This window comes from Sorex araneus, chromosome 6, assembly GCF_027595985.1.
Source record: "Sorex araneus isolate mSorAra2 chromosome 6, mSorAra2.pri, whole genome shotgun sequence".
Classification (NCBI taxonomy): Eukaryota; Metazoa; Chordata; class Mammalia; order Eulipotyphla; family Soricidae; genus Sorex; species Sorex araneus.
This window is the reverse complement of record NC_073307.1, coordinates 164,537,510-164,553,891: the sequence shown is the minus strand read 5'-3', so window position 1 is coordinate 164,553,891 and position 16,382 is coordinate 164,537,510. Positions and strand designations below refer to the sequence as shown.

The window sequence follows — 16,382 nt, the reverse complement described above, 5'->3', positions numbered from 1 at the left end:
ACAGGGATGATGCCCAGCACGGCTGCTCTTTCTGCTTCCTCGGCCACTGCTCTGGCACACACACTGCCAACGGCAGCACGGCCGGGCAGACCCCCCCCTAGATCTCTTGCTTCATGGAACCCCCCACGCCAAGTGGTCCCCGGGCCGGGGAGCCCGTTCTGGGAAGCGCTGCCCCGCGCCCTCCCGCTCTGCGCCCTTCACTGCTCTCTCCCTGCGCCTAGAACTTGGCACGTAGCGGGGCCTGGATAAATATTTATTAAATGAATAAATAAGTGTCTGCATAAATGAACGCGATCACATCTGTAATTACTTTCAGCCGCCAGGGAGCACAGAGATGAAAAATTCAGGGCATTTGGAGGCTTTGGGTGTAATTTAAAATTTTACAGTAAGTTAAATATTTAATCAGGAAATAAAAAGACACGATTTCTGTTGGCAGTGGCGTGGAACTGTGCGGACGGGCAAAGTGGCGGAGACTTTTCAAACCTGCCTCAAACGGCGCCTGCTTTGGGAAGCAACGGCTCGGAAGCTGAGGACTCGATTCCTGAAAACTGGGGCATTTCCTGTGACCTAGAACTGGGGGGAGCCAGGAAAGGGGGACAGACACTCAACAACTCTTCTGGCACATCGTCCCACACTGGATTTCGTGACCCGGAGCGTCTGGGAAGGTCTCACAGGGTCAGGAGGAATTTTGCACCTAGCTGAGAAGTGAGTTAGAAAGGCAAGGCAGAGGTGGGGAGAGGGGTGCTGGTGGGGTGTCTAGGGCAGGGGTGGGGAGAAGGGTGTTTGGGGGTGTCTAGGACAGGGATGGGGAGAGGGGGCTGGAGGTGCCTAGGGCAGGGTGGGGAGGATGCTGGGGAGTATCTAAGTATCTAGGGCAGGGGTGGGGAGAGGGGTGCTGGGGGAGTGCCTAGGGCAGGGATGGGGAGAGGGGTGCTGGGAGAGTGCCTAGGGCAGGGGTGAGGAGAGGAGGTTAGGGGGGTATCTAGGGCAGAGATGGGGAGAGGGGGACTAGGGGCTGCCTAGGGCAGGGGTGAGGAGAGGGGGCTAGGGGGGTGTCTAGGGCAGGGATGGGGAGAGGGGTGCTAGGGGGTGCCTAGGGCAGGGGTGGGGAGAGAGGGGCTAGGGGGTGTCTAGGGCAGGGGTGGGGAGAAGAGTGCTGGAGATGTCTAGTACAGGGGTGGGGAGAGGGGTGCTGGAGATGTCTAGTACAGGGGTGGGGAGAGGGGTGCTGGGGGATGGCTAGGGCGGATATGAGGAGAGGGGTGCTGGGGGGTGCCTAGGGCAGGGGTGGGGAGAGAGGGGGTAGGGGTGTCTAGGACAGGGGTGGGGAGAAAGGTGCTGGAGGTATCTAGGGCAGGGGTGGGGAGAGGGGTGCTGGGAGTTGTCTTCTAGGGCAGGGGTGGGGAGAGGGTGCTGGGGGTTGTCTAGGGCAGTGGTGGGGAGAGGGGTGCTGGGGGGTGCCTAGGGCGGGGAGCTGGGTCCAGCGCCTACTGGGCTTCTCAGCGTCAGCTCCCTGCTGGTGAGGCCCAGGCCAGTGTGTGAAACTGCTGTATCAGCAGTCCCTAGCCAGCAAGTATTTCTACCACACAGATCCCTATTTTTCAGTGAAGGGAAAAGCAATTAAATATAGCTCTCCTCTCTGCCCCCCTCCTTTTTAATTAGTTGTTAAACAGTGGGGCCCCTCCCCAGCAGCACTCGGGCCACGGGGCCCCTAAACCCAGCATTCGGTCCAGTTCTGGGAAGCGTCACGGGCATGGGGAAGGGCGGCGGGAGCAGAGCTGAGTGGGGTCCCGGGTCCTGCTTCCAGTGCAGCAGGTCCCCGGCAGCTACGGGGGGGTAAGTGGACAGGAGCGGGGAGTCATCTGCAACAGACTCTGCCAGCAAGTCTCAGGTGGTGAAATTCGAAAGCAGATCTCCAAGTTTCTCCTACAGGAAACCCCCAGGGACCTTCCCCACCCATTTCCCTTCTTTCTGAGCAGTTCAGTGCACTTAGGAACTGATCTCTGAACTCACGCTGTCAGGCACCACAACGGGGAACATTCTCTCTCTCCCCCCCTCCCTCCTTCCCTCCTCCCTCCCTCCCTCCTTCCCCCCTCCCTCCCTCCCCCCTCCCTCCTTCCCTCCTCCCTCCCTCCCTCCCTCCCTCCCTCTTTTTCTCTCTGTGAGGGGGCAGGGGGAAACACCCGGTGGAGCTGAAGGGTTACTCCTGGCTCTTTGCTCAGGGGTCACTCCTGGCAGTGCTCCGGGGACCACATGGGATGCTGGGGATTGAACCCGGGTCAGTTGCGTGCAAGGCAAAGGCCTCCCCGCTGTGCCATTGCTCGGGGCCAGTGGGAACCAGCCTTAAGACAGAGGCAGCACTGGCCAGTGTTGCTAGCACGAACTGTTCTTTTGCACCGGCTCCCACCCTCCTCCCCCCAGCGAATGTTTCTGAAGCTCCAACTGGGGGCAGAAAGTGGCCCCTTGCCCACGCCCCGGGGACGGTGGGGCTCGGCTCACCTGCAGCTTCACGGCGATGACCACCGAGTTGAGGTCCTTGTCCATCTCTTTGAGCATGACGAGCTTCTTCAGGGTCAAGCTGAAGAGCCTGGGGAGTGTCAGAGGGGAGGGTCAAAGGTCAGGAACGCATGGACAGGTCAGGGCAGAGCAGCCCTCCGGAGAGCCCGGCCTCTGGCTGGCACCCGAGGGGGCCCGGCTGGCCCTGCGCGGGGCCGCAGCAGCAGCACCACCGGGCACTCCCGGCTGGGGGGAGGTGTGGGGGCGGGAGGCCAGCCCCTGAGCTCAGCATCGCCCACCAGTCCCCGCAGGCACCGGAGACCCACCTGAATGCCACGAGCAGCAACAGGAGGAAACCACCCCCCCCACCCCCCCCCCCCCAGAGCCGGGTGGCACGGAATCGCCCAGAGAGTGCAGAGAAAACTCGTGACCTTCCCCGCAGCTCTCGGGGTGAATGTGGCAGCTGGTGCCAGGGCTGGAGGCTCAGGGGTCTCCTTGGCTGCCCTGGGGCCACCTGCCCCACCTCCAGCTCTGGGCCCCCGCCCGGCCGAGCACAGCAACGGCGTTTAACAATCTCCTGGCCGGGATACAGGGTGAGACACGATGGACTCACGAAGGGGCAGCGGAAACCGCAGGCCTCAACCTAGCCCGGGCCATCCCGGTGCCCTGCGCGTCTCTTTGCTGGCTGAGCGGCTGTGGCACGTCCTTCCGGACATCTGCCAACGCCAGGGGAAGCGGGCAGACCCCGCTCCCGCCTCTTAGCTGGGTAATCACACGTGGCTTCACCCAGACGCGTGTGGGCACCCCAGAGGCCTGACAGCAGAGCGTGTGTGTGTGTGTGGGGGGGGGGTCCCCAGAGCAGAAGCGAGGGACAGTACAGACCACGCAGGAACCGGGACTGGGGCTGACCTCGAGCAGCCGGCTAGGGCCCCCACGGCCCCTGTTGCTCCCCAAACTCCGTCTCTGATTCCAGATCCGAAGGGACCTAGTGCGGGTGCAAAGGGCCTTTGTGGATGTGACGATGCTCAAGACCTGGAGCCGGTCACCTCCCCCCCGTGCCCCGTGCCCTCCACCCCCACGGGGCCATTCTCCTGTACTAGCTGGCTGGACCGACCAGTCTTGGACGGAGGGAGGCACGAGTCAGAGCAGACGGTGACGGGGACAGCGGCGGGTGAGGTGGCCGTCGGCTTCGGAGATAAAGGGGTGAGAAGCTGGAACTATGAGCGGCTGCTTGGAGCCAGGCAGGGCAGGAAAACAGGCTCTCCTGGGGAGCCCGGCAGAACCGGTGCTGGCCCGGCCTGCTGTTTCTGCGCATGCTCAAGGCCGATAAACAGAAACCATGGGCATCATGCGTGGGCCCCCCCAAACCTCCCCCCTGCGCCCCCCTGCAGCTTCACCAGCTTCCTGGTTTCCTGGAGCACGGGGTGAGCTGACGGGAGCTCGGGCCTACAGGAGCACGCAGGCTCCGCACACCTGGTGGACAGGCCCTCGGCCCGGGGCTCAAAACAGCACACGACGGGGTGCGACCCCCCACAAGCACCACGGCTGAGAGACAGACGCCACTGGCGGGAGGTGTGACCTCTGGCGGGCAATGTCAGGGGAGCACCTAGCTCCAGCACCACCCCTGCGAGAAAAAGACTGGGGACACTGGCGGAAAATGAACAAACAAACAAACAAACATAAGGAAAGAAACGCAGCTCCCACAGAGCCGGGCGTTTTCAAGCCTCGTCGGAAGAGAGGGAACAGCGGGAGAGGCTGACGCTGGGCCAGTCTCCTTCCCCGCGGTCTGCCGCGAGGGTCCCGTTTCCCAGCCAACGGCTCCCACCTTCGGACTGAGCTGCTGCTGCACAGACTCAGGCCGTGAGCAAAAGCACACGCCTGCACATGCCAACACACGCCTGCACACACAAGACCTGAGTGTGAGGTCCCGGACTCCCAGGTGAGGCTGTGAGCCTGCTGGGGTGGCCGGGATGAACGGGATAGTACACGGGGACATGTTTTTCTCCGGTGGCGGACAGCTGGCTACGCGCTCTCTCAGCTCCTTTAGGCCCCGGGAGGCCCTGCATGGTTTCCTCTTCACTGTGTCACTGTGATCCCGTTTGTCGATTTACTCGAGCAGGTACCAGTAACGTTTCTATTCCTCCCAGCCCTGAGATTTTGGCAGCCTCTCCTTACTCGTCTTTCCCAACGACTGGAAGGCTCTTTCAGGGTCAGGGGGATGAGACCTATCGTTACTGTCTTTGGCATGTCAAATACGCCACGGGTAGCTTGCCAGGCTCTGCCCGTGCAGGTGGGATACTCTCGGTAGCTGGCCGGGCTCTCCGAGAGGTATACATATACATTACTCTCTGTGACTTGTTGCCTACTGTCTGAACTCCATCAAACATGGTGTGGTAATTCTGGAAAATGGGTAGAAAGTGTCTTATAATGTGTCTGGAAAGCGGCCCGGAGCATGGCGGCGGTTGGGTAGTGGAGGTCGGCTGCTGGGGCTGGGTCCCTTGGGGCGGGAGGGCTCTCACCCGCCCCACTCTGGGGCGCCCCGAGTGAAAACAGCCTGGCGCGGAGTCCCTGGTTTCCTCTTACGAAGCGGAATCATGTTAGAAAGGCAGAACCAGGTGGCCAGAGTGATAGCACAGCAGGGAGGGCGTTTGCCTTGCACGCGGCCAACCTGGGTTCAATTCCCGGCATCCTAGATGGTCCCCCAAGCCCCGCCAGGAGTAACCCCTGAGCACTGCTGGGTGTGACCCACAAAGAAAAAAAAAGGCCTCTGCCAGTGCCACAGAAAGCCACGGGCACACTCTGTGGTGACAGGAAAGTGAGGCTGGGTGCGTGGGGGGTACAGAAGCAGGCGTGCCCACGGCGGCCCCAGCACACGAGGCCGGCACCGGGCATGGATCTTCTGCTTTGTCGCTTTTTTTTTTTTTCTTTTTGCCTTTTGGGTCACACCCGGTGATGCTTAGGGGTTACTCCTGGCTCTGCACTCAGGAATTACCCCTGGCAGTGCTCAGGGGACCCTATGGGATGCTGGGATTCAAACCCGGGTCGGCCGCGTGCAAGGCAAACGCCCTCCCTGCTGTGCTATCACTCCAGGCCCTGCTTTGTCGCCCTTATTGATGCAGGGGAGAAGGGACTTCGTGTCTTCCGAGTACCCGGCGCAGCCCCTGGGGACCACCTGCTGAGCGTTCACGTCACCATCTCACGAAGTCTCACGTCACTCAGGAAGGAGACACTCAGCCGAAGCCGCAGAAAGCAGCCAAGATGCTGACGGGCCCAGCCGAGCCCACTAGGAAACCAGAAGAAATGAATGCGGAGTCATTATGGTCAATGGTCGTGTTTTTATTTAAAAAATGAAATTTTAAAAAATTGGGGGGAGGTGTCACACTGGCTGCACTCAGGGCCCTCTCCTGGCGCCCAGGGAGCACTCGGGGCCCGGGATCAAACCTGGGTGAGCTGCGCGCAAGGCCAGCACCCCTCCCCCGCCCCACTTCCCACACACACGCCCTCTCTTTTTCCTTTTTTTTGGTGAAGCAAGATAGTTTTTTTTTTTTTTTTTTTTGCTTTTTGGGTCACACCCAGCGATGCTCAGGGGTTACTCCTGGCTTTGCACTCAGGAATTACTCCTGGCAGTGCTTGGGGGACCATAGGGAATGCCAGGGATCAAACCCGGGTCGGCTGTATGCAAGGCAAATGCCCTACCCGCTGTGCTATCGCTCCGGCCCCACAAAATAGTTTTTATTGAGACTTACTGAGAAGGATGTGAGGGGAGGGAATGGGCTTCTCCAGAGCGGAAGTTGGCAAGCAAAGAGACACCGTGACAAAGCGAGTGAGACGCGTCCAGGGAGACGCGGGCCTGGAGAGGGAGCCCCGCCGGCCTGGCCTGCCACTGAGGAACTCCCGGGACACCCGCAGGGACGCTCAAAGCTGCTCTTCTCCTAATCAGCCTCAACTGGAGGCAACGCTCACCGGCACCGGCACAGACCCAGGAAGCCTGGCAGGTAAAGCTTAAGGAAGGGAGGAGGGCGTCTGCCTGGCACACGGCCGACCCGGGTTTGATCCCCGCCATCCCACAGAGCTCCCCCAGCACCGCCAGAAGTAACCCCTGACCATTGCTGGCGTGACCCAAAAAGCCAAATAAATAAATACAACTGCACGATGAATGCGCTCATCAAGTGGAGCAAAAACCCTGCCGGGGAAGGAAGGGAACATGGAAGACTTTCTGGGGCCGGGAAGAGCAGGGCCCCTCCCCGGGCACTTGCCTTACATGCGGCTGTCCAGGTCAGAAGCCCATCACCCCATGTGGCCTAGCCCCTGCGCCAGGCTTCGCCAGGACTGATTCTTGAGCGCAAATCCAGCAGGAAGCCCTGAGCACAGGCGGGTGTGACCCAGAAATCAAAATAAATAAATAAATAAATAAAACCCAAACTATGCTGTTTTTTTCTAACTAATGAGACAGAGACAGAGAGACAGAGACAGAGGCGGGGGAGGGGGTAAAGAATCCAGATTGAGGGGCTGGAGCGATAGCACAGCGGGTAGGCCGTTTGCCTTTCACGCGGCCGACCCAGGTTTGATTCCCAGCATCCCATATGGTCCCCTGAGCACCGCCAGGAGTAATTCCTGAGTGCAGAGCCAGGAGTAACCCCTGTGCATCGCCTGGTGTGACTCAAAAAGCAAAAAAAAAAGAATCCAGATTGAAATGAAAAAAGTAAAACTGATTTTTAGACGACACAGGATGATTCGCTTATTCACGCAGGAAATCTGATGGGCGTCTTTAAAACTTAGAGCAAGCGAGGGCCAGAGCACTACGACAGCGGGAGGGCGTTTGCCTCGCACGCAGCCAGCCGGCCCGGGCTCCTTCCCGGCACCCCGTATGGCCCCCACCAAGCCCGCCAGGAGCGATCCCTGAGCTCAGAGCCAGCTCAGGCCTGAGGACCACTGGATGTGGCCCCAAAACTAACAACACCCCCCGGAGAAAAAACCAAATTTAAAGTACGCGAGTTTTGAAAAGCCGGCCTGGGTCGAGAACACCAAGAACTTCCGTAAGTCCCTGGGGGACAGGCCGGGAGATGAGTCAGAGCCGGCACAGGGACAGCTGCCGCGCACCCCCAGAGGAAACCCCGATACCCAACAGGCACAGGAAAAGACGCTCCGTCTCATGCAGATGGAAATAAAAATATCCTTCCACCCCCACGAGCCGGCAGAGCCCAGCGTGGGGGAGAGGCTGCGGGACGGCGCTCGGGAAGGTGGCGGGGCGGTGGCCCGGAAGGTGTCCCCAGGGGTACGCGGGGCTCGACCTCCAGCCTGTGGATGCGCCTCCGCGGGCGCCTTCGTGCTCTGCCCCTGCCGTCTGTGAGACGGGGTCGTGGTAGCAGAGGCCCAGCGGCACTGGGGGGCGTCCTGGGGGGCACTGGGCACAGCGGCTGCTCCCTCGGAAGCTCGAGGTGCTCAGCAGAGACCGAAGGCGGGCAGCGAGACGGGCAGGGAAACGGCACCATGGTCCTGGGGAGCTGCCCGGCCGCAAGACGGGACACGTGACGCTCCCACCAGTCGCCAGTCTCAAGGGCCACAGGGCTCAGGAGAGCACGTGGCGGGGCCAACACGGGTAAACCTGGTCTCCTGCGTGCAGTGCTCGGGCAGCATCCCTGAGTCTCCCCCTCCCTTCCCCTCCCCTGCCCTCAGGAATCACTCTTGGCGAGCTGCCAGATGCCGGGGATTGAACCTGGGTTGGCGGTGCTACCGCCCCGACTCCCCTCGGCCCTTCCTTCCCCACGCCAGGCTAGTGCCCTTCTCGGGGCTGTTCCTTGGCCCCAGATTTTTTTTTTTCTTTTTTGGGTCACACCTGGCAATGCACAGGGGTCATTCCTGGCTCATGCACTCAGGAATTACCCCTGGCGGTGCTCGGGGGACCATATGGGATGCTGGGATTCGAACCCGGGTTGGCCGTGTGCAAGGCAAACGCCCTACCCGCTGTGCTATCGCTCCAGCCCCCTTGGCCCCAGATTTTGACTCTGAGTCTTGGGGAGGCGCACACAGAGTGGCAGGCGTACCCGGCCAGCTCACTGCCACCTCTCACGATTCCAGTGGTGAGACGCGTGGCTTCCAAAAACCTCACTCCAGGAGCAGCGGCACAGCCCGTGTGACAGATGAGCAAACGGGTGGCGGGGTGGGGGGAGGGGGCGGGAAGGAGAGTCCGCAGGGCAGCGAGCCCCTTGCGAGTCTGGCCCAGAGCGGCTAAAGGGCGCAGATGAATCTTCAACAGGCGTTTCTGGGGCTGGAGCGACAGGACAGTGGGGAGGCCGTTTGCCTTGCTCGTGGCCAACCCCGGTTTGATTCCAAGCACCCCGTGTGGTCCCTGGTGCCCTGCCAGGAGGAAGCTCTGGAAAAAAAAAAAACCCACCCCAGCTTTCCTACAAGTCCCACTCCCAACAGTGATCCTGTGCTGATTCTGTGATCGGAGAAAGTCTTTTCCATCAGAAATGCCTTGTCGTCCAGCTCAGACCAGCTCGGATGTGTGACTGTACAAGGTATCAGGAGTGAGTGTCGTTACGCCACGAGCTTCACGGACACGACTTCACTCCTCAAACGAGACTCATAACCGAGGTGAAGGGCCTCGGTCTGCCCCGGCCTCTCCGTGCCCACTAGGGTACCCGCGGGATCATCCAGGAAGTGTGTGTCGGGGGGGGGGGGGGGGTAGCTCCAGCCTGGTCCTCTGGGGCTCACAGCCTGTCGCCCAAACCAGCGAGAGAGACGTCGTGAGTCCTGCCCTGGCACCAACTCTCAGGATTTGGTGATCTGCTGCTGCGGTACTTCACTTCCCGGCCTGCAGTGAGATCCTTCTGGAAACTTCCAGCCTCCCTGTCAGCCCCAAGGGCTGAACCTCCCGCGCTGAATGTGGCTCGGGGCAGCCTCTGCCTGCCTCTTACTCGAATGCCTCTGACTCCTGGCGAGGTGGTTTGAGAGAAAACAGCATGTGTTCAATTTGTTTAATTAAACTATAATCTTTCCCATTCAATGTGAATATATCTAAAGCAAGATTTTTTTTTTTTCAGGGACGGGGGAAAAAAATCCACTTGCCCACACTAAGTAGAAGAAAAAAAAAAAACAGCAAGTGTTTTCATTCTAACAGCCTCCTTAATTGGACAATACTAGCCCAGATTAGAGGGCATTTAAATTACCCCTTTCTAAACAGTGTCACAAATGCAGAATATTCTCTCCCTTTGCCACGGGATGAGCTGGGCATGTTGCCAAATCTTTTTCTAATTAAGTCCTGCGGTTAATTTCTAAATCTGTTCGAAGCTCCTAGCATGGCGAGTGGAAGCCGAGCTGGAACTTTTCCACCGTCTGTGAGAGCGGGGTAGCGTCTCTGTGTCAGCCTCGCTGGGCAGGATTCATCGCTGCACGGCTGTGGTTCTGCACCTGAGAGCTGCAAATCCTATTCCCAGACAGACAGACAGACAGACACGGTGCCCCCCATCTCCCAGGGCTGCAGGACCCTCGCTGCACAAAACCTGCTGTCTCAGAGCAGCAGACCGGGAAACCTCGTACCATCCGCCCCCGGCCGGCGACAGACACCCCCGTGTAACCGTATTTCCACTGGAGATGCAAAAGCGCCATGCGCTGGGCGGGGCACCCCGTTCCGTGACAGCCGCGAGGAGGGGCCGGGCGCGCGGGCACCCAGGGCAGACACCCAGCAGGGCACGGCGTGCCAGCGCTTCTAGGTCTCGCCAGCCCTTCTAACGGCCGGCTCTCAGAGGGGTGCATGAGGACGCAAGTCCATCGTACGTCCAAGAACAAGGACGTGTAGCTGAATCAATCCCGCTGTGGAGGCCCAGGGAGGAGCTGGGGCCATGGTGGGCGCAGCCCCTGCCAGAGCCTCGAGTCTGACCCAGTGCTCTGCAGGGTCCGGCGCCATGGGGCCACCAGCACTGTCGGGTCCGTACCGGCCGAGCACTTGCCCAGGGTGCGGGGGAGCCCCCGTGAAAGATCAGAAATGGGCCAGAGCGACAGTACAGCAAGTAGGGCACAGGCCTTGCACGCGGCCGCCCCCGGGTCCCACCCCCGGCATCCCAGAGTCCCCTGAGCACCGCCAGGAGTGACTCCTGAGTGCAGAGGCAGGAGTGAGCCCTGAGCACCGCTGAGCAAAACCATTAAGATACTGAGTCAGAATCTAATGTAATTAAAAGGAGATATAGATAAATCCGCAGGCATAATTGGAGATTTTACTATTCTTAGTAATTAATTGAAAAGCTAAGCAAAAATCCCCAAGGGAGTCTGGGTGGTGACTCAGGGAAGCTTACAGGCCTCTGAGTTCGATTCCCAGCATCACATGGCGTCCTGGGCAGGGCTCAGGCCCCCCTCACCCCCCACCCCCATACTGTCTGGACGGCTGTGGCACCGGGTCCGCCTCACCAGGCTGAGCATCACCAGGAATGGCCCGGGCAGCCCGTCACTCCGGGGGTGGCCCCTGTCTGACACGCTGACACGTGAGGCCTGCGGTCACTCGCGGCTGGGTGCGGCTTACGCAATGCAGTGCTGGCACCCCGGTATCAAAACCAGAATACACGCCACCTCTCACGTGCGGGAAACATTAGGCAAGACCTCAACTTGCTGGACATAAGACATCCCAGAGAATTTAACAGCACAGTCTTACGGGTATATTCTTGGACCCAAGCATTGAAATAAGAATCCTGGGGGCCCAAGAGATAGCGCGGCCGGTAGGGGCTTGCTTTGCATGTGGCTGACCGATCCCCAGCATCCTATATGGTCCCCCGCGCCTGCTAGCTGTGGTCCCTAAGCAGTGCTGGGGTGTGCCCCCCCAATGAAACCAAAGAATCCTGAATTATAAAGATGGGGGGGTGGGGGAGGAGGGGGCAGGCACGGTGCGCTGGCAGAGCGCCCTCCGTACCTGTGTGACGCTGTGAGTTGGACCCCGGCACTGCCCACACGTGCCAAGGAGGGGCCCTGAAGCTCTACTATTCGGGACCTTGAGTGCTGGCACAGTGTGTCACAGTCAGCACCCCACAGCTGGACCTGGGAGAGAGCCACACTCGGAGGAGGCCTGTTGATTTTATTTTATTTCATTTCATTTTGCCTTTTTTTTTTCTTTTTGGGTCACACCCGGCAATGCACAGGAGTCAGTCCTGGCTCTGCACTCAGGAATCACCCCTGGCGGTGCTCAGGGGACCATATGGGATGCTGGGATTCGAACCCGGGTCGGTCACGTGCAAGGCAAACGCCCTCCCCGCTGTGCTATCGCTCCAGCCCCTCTCAGGCCCTTCTACTTTGTCTTTTAATCTAAGTCTTTGTATTCTGTCTTGTTTTTGCGTCCCCCCCAGCTGTGCGCAGGGATCCCTCTGGCCGGCTCAGGGACCATACATGGTACCCGGGATGGAACCCGAGTTGACGGCGAGCAAGGCAAGGGCCCTACCTGCCGGACTGTCGCTCTGGCCCCACCCCGTCTCAGAGGTGGTGGCACAGAAGCTCCTCGCTGCAGTAAACTCACTTCCCCATCCAGGAGTCAGGAGTTCCCCGCACAAGCTATAAACCCAGCACGTGGGGGAATGAAGGGCCTGTGTCTCTAAAGAAATCCAAGAAAAAGTCTTTTATATTCTAAGCCACACAGATGCCATTTCCTGCTCACCTGGGTTATGATCTAAGGTCATTTCCCTTCATCTGAAAAACTTCCTCTCTGTTTTGGGGCCACACCCAGCTCCGCTCTGGGCTTATCCCTGGCTCTGGGCTCCGGGTTCACTCTTTTTTGTGTGTGGCTGTTTGGGTCACACCCAGAGTCGCTCAGGGGTTACTCCTGGCTCTGTACTTAGGAATTATTTCTGGCAGTGCTCAGGGGGACCACATGGGCTGCTGGGGATCGAACCTGGGTCGCTGTGTGCAAGGCAAACGCCCTCCCCGCTGTGCTATCACTCAGGCCCCGTCAGGGTTCACTCTTAACAGGGGTCAGGGAACCACCTGTGATTCTGGGACCCAACTGGGCTGTGCTACTTCTCTAGCCGCTCCCTGCACTTCCCTTAGCCTAAGTCTGCTTGGGACTACTTCCTATTTGTGCTTTTCTAGAAACGTCCTTCTCCTTCACTTTTTTTTTTTTTGCTTTTTGGGTCACACCCAGCGATGCTCAGGGGTCACTCCTGGCTCTGTACTCAGGAATTACCCCTGACCGTGCTCAGGGGACCATATGGGATGCTGGGAATCGAACCCGGGTCGGCAGCATGGAAGGCAAATGCCCTACCCTCTGTGCTATCACTCCAGCCCCTCTCCTTCACTTTTAAAGGCTAGTTTCTGTGGATATTCAATTTTTGTTTGATGGCACCTTCTTTCAGTACTTGGATACATAATGCCATGGTTTTCTGACCCATGACTTCTGATAAGCTGCCATAATTATAACATTGATCCTGTTTATGTTTTCAGCACTTTATGATGTACCTACAAGTTATTTGCTTCGTGTTGCTTCTGCTTAGAAGCCAATGAATTTCTTGGATATATAACTTACTTCCAAAATCACTGAAAATTTGGACTATTCAATTTTTCACATATTGTGCTCTGGGGTCTGGAGAGATAGAACAGTGGGAAGGGCATTTGCCTTGCATGCAGACGACCTGGGTTTGATCCCTGGCACCCCATACAGTCCCAAGAATCCACTAGGAGTGAGATTCCTGAGTGAAGAGCCAGGAGTGATCCCTGAGCATTGCTGGTTGTGGTCCAAAAACAAAAAAAAGTACACTCTTTTTTGGGGGGGGTCGCACCCGAAGATGCTAATATGTCACTCTCGGCTCTGCACTTAGGAATTATTGCTGGTGGTGCTCGGGGGCTGTATGGGATGCGGGAAAGAGAACCAGCCGGGTTCTCTGCGTGCAAGGCAAGCGCCCTCCCCGCCGTGCCCTGGTTCCAGGCCCCGCACTCTCCCGTTTCCTTCTTTCCACCTGCAACTTCTCTGTCAGCTACATGGGGATACTTCCGACTGTCCTGAAGCAACCTGACTTTTCTCCAATCTCCTTCCCCGTCTTCTGAATCGAGCAATTTCCATTGTTCTACTTGCCAATGCGGATTCCTTTGTCTGTTGTCAAAACTGCTGTCGAGCACATCGAGCTTTGAGCTCAGCCCTACAATTTCCATTCTTTATGGGTTCTGCCTCTTGCTTGCCATTTCCTGCTCGTTCGGTTCTTTGTCCTTTTCATTCTCTCGAGTCTTTTCCTATAATTCTGTGGTCACGCGCAGGCGGCGGATGTGAAGCCGTGGCCGACAGGCCCCCTGCGTGTGCGCCCGCCGGGGACGGTGCCTGCTGACTCTCGGCTCTGCGTTACCCCCGGTAATTGCAGAGTGAACGCCACACCCTGGGGGACTCGAGGGGGCAATTGGGGGCTCCGGCTGTGTCCTTCCGGACCCGTTGGTGTTGATTCTGGTAGGCAGTTGGTTTGCCTCGCTCCAAACTGCAAATTTGCCTCCAGCAGCTGACAAGGCTGCTCAGTCCTTACAGCTCCTACTGAGCGCCACTGCCGCCCGGCTCCCTGGGGTCTCCCCTGCACCTGTGCCCCCTGGCCGAGTGCCAGCGAGCGGGCGGCGTACACACTCTGCTGCTGTGACCTTGGCTGCCCTGCCCTTATCACAGTCCAGCCTATTATCATCATCATCATCAAGCTAATCTAGCAGGAAGCTAGAAACTGTCTAAACAAAAGCCCCAACTATCCACAGAATTGTGGCAGAGGCGGGAAGGAGACAGACTCTGGTGCAGGCTGGGAGCCTCGGGAAACACACCGGGGCCGGGAATGGCTGAAACTCCCACTGAACCACCGGAGAGTGGGGGCCTCGGGGGGGACCTACCCGTGGGGGGCACAGGGTCCCCGGCTGAGAGATGAACCGTCAGGCCTGCGCTGCTGGGCTGAGAGTGCTGCCCTGAGCACTGACCGGCAGCTGCGTATCCCTCACCCCCGCAGCCCATCCCTCAGAAAAAAAAGAAGGCAAAAATACTGAGAGTTTGAGACAACCAGAGCAACGGAAAATGAAAGGTGCTAGCTGAGGAACGAGAGCCAGGAAGCCACGGTGGACGCAGGGGCTGAAGAGTTTCGTATTCAGGGGCTGGAGGGACAGCAGGGAGGGCGCGTGCCCTGCACAGAGATGCTCAGGGTTCGATTCCCTGCACCCCATACAATCCCCCGAGCACCACCAGGAGTGAGCCCTGAGCACAGAGCCAGGAGTAACCCTGAATATCACCAGGTGTAGCTCAAAAACATGGCCCTCCCCTGCAAAAAAAAAGAAAGTTTCATATTTACCCTGGTCCTATGACAGAGCAGGAATCAGAGCTGCACCCACGGGAGAAAGCACCACATAGCTTCCTTCTGCCCTTCCTCCCCCGGCTGGTGTTCCTGGGGGCCCCTCGGCCACCCCCAGCCACGCTCCCTCAGGACTGTGGTGCTGGAGACCCAAGCGGGGTCCCCGAGGCTTCCTGTACAGAACTGCGGGAGCTCCGTGCAATGCCCCCCACTCCCCAGGCCGACATGCCGCCCTCCGAAATCTCTTCCTGGCTCAACCCGGTGCTCCGCCGCGGGGTGTCTGTCTATCAGTGGGTGGCGTGGCTGCCTGTCTCCATGGTGTGTTTTCCTCTGTCTCATTAGGGAAACGGTTTATCCAACAGTTCCGAAACCGTTCAACAGTTTACTGAGCCGATCTATCATTAATCCCCGTTTGCTGCAATCACAGGAGGAGGCGAACACAGGCTCTCCCCACTCGGCCCCCCTGCCCCGAGCTCTCTGACAGTGAGCCGCGTTTGGGATGCTGAGAGGATCTGGGGGGGCAGGGCCCAGCGCCGGGCCTGGGGGCAGATCACGGGATCTCTCTGCCCGGGGCCGCTGGGGGCCGGTGCCCCTGTGCATCCCGCACCTGACGAAGGCAGCAGTGCCAGGGCGCGGATTCGGCTCCCGGTCCTTCCTGTGGGTTTTCTCCTGCTTCTAGGTTCCCCCTGACCCGTCAGCTGCTCTCCCCCGGCCTCTCTCCGTCCCTTTCACCCGGAAGGCTGCAGCCTCCCACCATCACTTCATTCCACTGCAGCCTCCGCGGGGACTGGAAGGCGCCTCCTGGCAGAACAGAAGCCGCTTCCCCACTGACCCCAAGCGCCTGCCGGGCCGACCGCCCCCCCACACCAAACCTGACAGCCCAACAGCCCAGCGGAGGGCAGAAAGCTACCCGGGAAAGCTGCGTAGACGCCCATGAGGCCCTAGGTGAAACCGGAACACAGAAGGCTCAACTCGCACCCAAAGCTCAGGCCCCTCCGACAATGCCTGTAAGAGCACCGGCGCGCCACGGGCTTAGCAAGCAGTAGCAATTCTTTGGTGCGTGCTCAGGGTGTCAATTCTTTTGTGCTTGGGAGGTGAGGGAAGGTCACATTGGTGGTGGGGCTTGCTGGAACGCCGAATAGCTGCATCAACTCTGTAAATCACGGTGTTTAATAGTCTCTGAAAAAACCCTAAAACAATAAAAACTCTTGCAAACCTTGTTCCTTCCCAAGACACTCTGGGGGCCGGGGGGTGTGGTGGGCAGTGCTGGGCACGGGGATCAAAGCCAGGCCTCAGGGCCGTTGCCCTGGGCCCCTATGCGATGGTTTAGCTCCACTTTGGGATTCTGGTGGTTTCTCCTGTTTTGTCCCGATTTTCTCACGGCTCTCTGTGGAGGGTCTGAGTGACCACCACACTCTACCTACTTCACCGGAAATCCCCTCTTCTCAAAGAATCGACAAGTACATTACTGTCAGTAATAACACTTCAGTTTTAAAAAGCAAAACATGGGCCGGAGTGATAGCACAGCGGGTAGGGCGTTTGCCTTGCACGCGGCCGACCCGGGTTCAATCCCTGGCATCCCATAGGGTCCCCCAAGCACTGCCAGGA

At 58.9% G+C, this 16,382-nt stretch overlaps 1 protein-coding gene across 1 annotated transcript in view; it reads right to left on the bottom strand.

Moving 5' to 3' along the window:
• The window catches only part of PACS1 (phosphofurin acidic cluster sorting protein 1), a 105,989-nt gene that overhangs the window by 18,520 nt on the left and 71,087 nt on the right, over positions 1-16,382 (bottom strand). Inside the window, exon 2 of the mRNA XM_055141534.1 lies at positions 2,500-2,587. Coding sequence (XP_054997509.1) covers positions 2,500-2,587 — 88 coding nt within the window. The remainder of the gene's footprint in view (positions 1-2,499; positions 2,588-16,382) is intronic.